This window comes from Gavialis gangeticus, unplaced genomic scaffold, assembly GCF_001723915.1.
Source record: "Gavialis gangeticus isolate Ggan-Ray unplaced genomic scaffold, GavGan_comp1, whole genome shotgun sequence".
In the NCBI taxonomy this organism is placed as follows: domain Eukaryota; kingdom Metazoa; phylum Chordata; order Crocodylia; family Gavialidae; genus Gavialis; species Gavialis gangeticus.
The window spans coordinates 71,000,209-71,003,611 of record NW_017729034.1 but is presented as its reverse complement, the minus strand read 5'-3'; the positions used below and the strand labels follow the sequence as shown (position 1 = coordinate 71,003,611).

Genomic DNA, 3,403 nt, shown 5'->3' with positions numbered 1-3,403 from the left:
TGGGGGGGGGGGAGGGGGGGGGCTGCCCTCTTTCGGGGGGGGGGGGGGGAGGGGGGGGTGCAGCTGGGGTGGGCAGTGGGGGTACTGGGAGGCAGCTCTGTGGAGGGGGTACAGTGAAATTTGAGGTAGCTGTAGCCCATACTATAACCCTCCTCCTAGCTCTGCTGCCACTTGCCCTAAGCGCAGCCCTGGCCCAGTCCCCCTCACCAGGAAGAAGCCAATGTAACCTCTGGCCCCGAGCCCACAGCAGCAGCCTGCCCTCACCCAGCGCACACATCTGGGGGGATTGTGCTCCTGCCCCACTCCCTCCCTTACTGTGGGGGCCTTGATCTGTTCCTTCTCTCTCCCATGCCCCTTTTCCCCCCACAGACTTACCAGCTGGATGCTGCTCTCTAAGCTGCTGGGTTGTGTATTGGCTATTGGATCAGTATGGCCAATATGGCTGGTTAATAATCAGTTGGTATCATCCAAAGAGATCTTTATCAGCGCACCCCTAGTTTGTAATGCAACTTACTTCCTTTAGCTTGGTTTTAGAAATTAAGTGAGAAACAGGGCTATTACAACTATATTGCAATGTATCCGTTTCAGTGGTTTTTGGAAAGATACTGTTTTGGTCTTAAAGATGCCATACCCTTTTATTTGGTTGTACACTATTATGTAATTTAAAATAAAAATAAGTAAACCAAGTTATTCGAGGGGCTTATTAATTCTTTGATTAGTTTTCTTTTTCCACAATACTTCTTTACCCAGGTTACGGTTTGAACGGACACAGCAGTATGTGGAAGCCTTTGTTGAAGATCCCAGGGGTAACGTTATTGTCTTGGCCTCTACCCGGGAGTGGGCTATAAAAAGACATTTATACAGCCCTAGGGGTGTGGTAGCATGTAAGAATATTGGACTTGTGCTGGCACAACGCTGTCTGGAAGCAGGAATCAACTTTGTGGAATTCAAAGCTGTTGTCCCTTGGGAACGCCACTCTGACTCGGCAAGTGCCAATCTCCTTACACTTGGTGTTATGGGAATTTTACTGTGTTTCTTCTGTGGCTATGATTATCTAATTTTTTAATACAAATGTAATAATAAAATACAGAGCAGATAAGGCATATCAAGCAAATGATTAAAATTTATGAAATGTGCATTTAGCCAAAGAAATAACAGTCTTGTTATTTCTCGAGAGAATTTTAGAGAATTTTAAGATTCATTTTTCTAAGTGGAAAAGGAGGCCCTTGAGGCCCACAACATACTATAAAAAGTCCACATCCACCTGTGCCACAAACTTTTTCTGCATATCCGTTAGATTAAAAATTATGTTAAATTGATAATTGATAGTCTCTCTCTCTCTCTCTCTCTCTCTCTCTCTCTCTCTCTGTGTGTGTGTACAAAAAATGATAATTGACAAAATAAAGTATAATTATAGTGGACATTAAATTATGACATTTCACTGCATGGATATATTATCATTAAATCTTTTCTTTTTGAAGTTGCCATTTTTCTGAGGCAGCAGGCAATAATGATGCCTGTGCTGTCAATGCGTGGTGCTGCTGGGCCAGCTGTGGTCAGCAGCCTCTGGCTGTGGATGCCCCTACTATGGCCTGGCTACCTCCCTCCCAGGCTTTCACAGAGGCCCAAGGAGAGTTCAGCCAAGGGCTGGGAACCCTAGCTGCCTGCAGCAGGACTGGGTGGGAAACAGAGACAGGCATGCACAAACATTGCAGCGGCCGCTCTGAACTGGATTGGATCTCTCCCAGTGCTCTGCAGGCACTGCGCCCAGTGGCTCCTCAGGCTATGCTCAAAGTATTGGTGCTCCAAGGGGTACACAGCGTCTCTGCCCGTCCATATCTGCAGCATCTGCCAACTGACCTCTCCCAGCAGCTCTTTTCGGCCCTGTAGAGCAGCTGCTTCCTGCACAGGAGAGGACCAGCCTGAAACCCCCGCCCTCCCCCCTATCTCTACCCACATGGCCCTGGGTGCAGTGGGTGGGGCTCGGTGTCAGGGAGCCCTGGGTCCCCACTCACCTAAGCAGCAGCAGTATGGAGCCTCACCTGCCTGCAGCACTGCCCACAAAATGAAGGCTGCGGGGCTGGGCAGACTGGGGTGGGCCTACCCCCTCTCCTTCCTTAGAACTCATCCAAACCCTAGGGGGCTGAGGTGGTTCCTCCCTGCATTGGGTTGAGCAGGCCCCGTGAAACCTGCTCAGGGGCCATGGACACCTGTGAAACCCATTGCTCTAATTAATATGCATATGTCAGTTTTTATTCCATATGAGCTGTATCTTGTCTAAAATTGGTCTTGTCTAGCATCAGACCTCTAAATGTCCTCTAGGCTAAAGGTTGCTCAAGATTGCCTAGGTCTTAACAATTTCAAGATAGAATGGAAAAAAAGGTTATTACCTTTGTATTATCCTCATTTCCTTTGCCTCTTCTTTACCCTAATTTTGTCAAACATATGCAAGCAAGTGCTAGACCATATTGACATTAAGCAGCTGATGGCCTACTATAGCCTGCAGGGGAGTATCTGAGTTCTGATGCTTTGTAGCTTAGGATGCCTATCTGATGCTGTCTGCTGACACATGGAGTCAGATTCTATTCAGTGTATTGGATGCCTAAGTACAATTCTGTTCTACTCTTTTTCCAAAGCTACAAAATATCCGTACTGTCATTTTTTAAGGTTGTCACAAAGCAGCAGTGGGAGGAGGACTTGCCTGACTTCTGTATTCACATTTTTTTTAGGGACTCGAGCAGGGTGTAATAAAATTGCACTTAGATGCCTAATAGGTGGAATAGAATCTGGCTCAGTATGTTTAGATTGCTCTTAAAGCTTTGTGTTTTTTTTTGTTTGTTTGTTTGTTTTTTTGTTTGTTTTGTTTTTTTTAAACCAGTTCCAGGGTTTTGAAAAAGCCATGACAGATGGTGGTGTTGTCCTGCGGGAGCCACGAAGAATCTATCAATAATATGGAGACTGCTGGAGAAAGTTCTTGTGAAGGAAAATCAACAGTCATGTAGAAAAGGGCACTGGAGAAATTAAGGTCCAGAGCTTGAACAAATTGGAGGATAGTATCTTAAAATAAAGTTTTATTTCATAGAACAAGTGCTGCTGTTTCTTCTTTCATTTTACTTAAAATTCTAGAAGCGGATTAGGGTGTTTTTTTAAGACTAGAGGAGGAAATTATGATGATCTTCTAGCCCAGTGGTGCTCAACCTTTTGGCCCCATGGGCCAGATGATTGCCTGGGGCTAGCATGTAGGCCAGATTGGGCCTTGCGGCCTGGCACTGTGCCCGCCCTACCCCAAGTGCTGGGATTGGGTCCCAGGAGCCCTCCACCACTCCCACCTCTTGTGGGCTCAGCACAGTCGCCTCTCAACCCTTGCCTACTGGATTGGGTCTCATGGCCTGGTACCGCCCCC

General features: G+C 46.7%; 1 protein-coding gene across 1 annotated transcript in view; it reads left to right on the top strand.

Annotated features, from left to right (window-relative positions):
- Positions 1-3,085, top strand: part of MRPL18 (mitochondrial ribosomal protein L18) — a 10,545-nt gene extending 7,460 nt beyond the window's left edge. Inside the window, exons 3-4 of the mRNA XM_019527092.1 lie at positions 751-985; positions 2,879-3,085. Coding sequence (XP_019382637.1) covers positions 751-985; positions 2,879-2,950 — 307 coding nt within the window. The 3' untranslated portion in view covers positions 2,951-3,085. The remainder of the gene's footprint in view (positions 1-750; positions 986-2,878) is intronic.
- Positions 3,086-3,403: the final 318 nt, after the last annotated feature.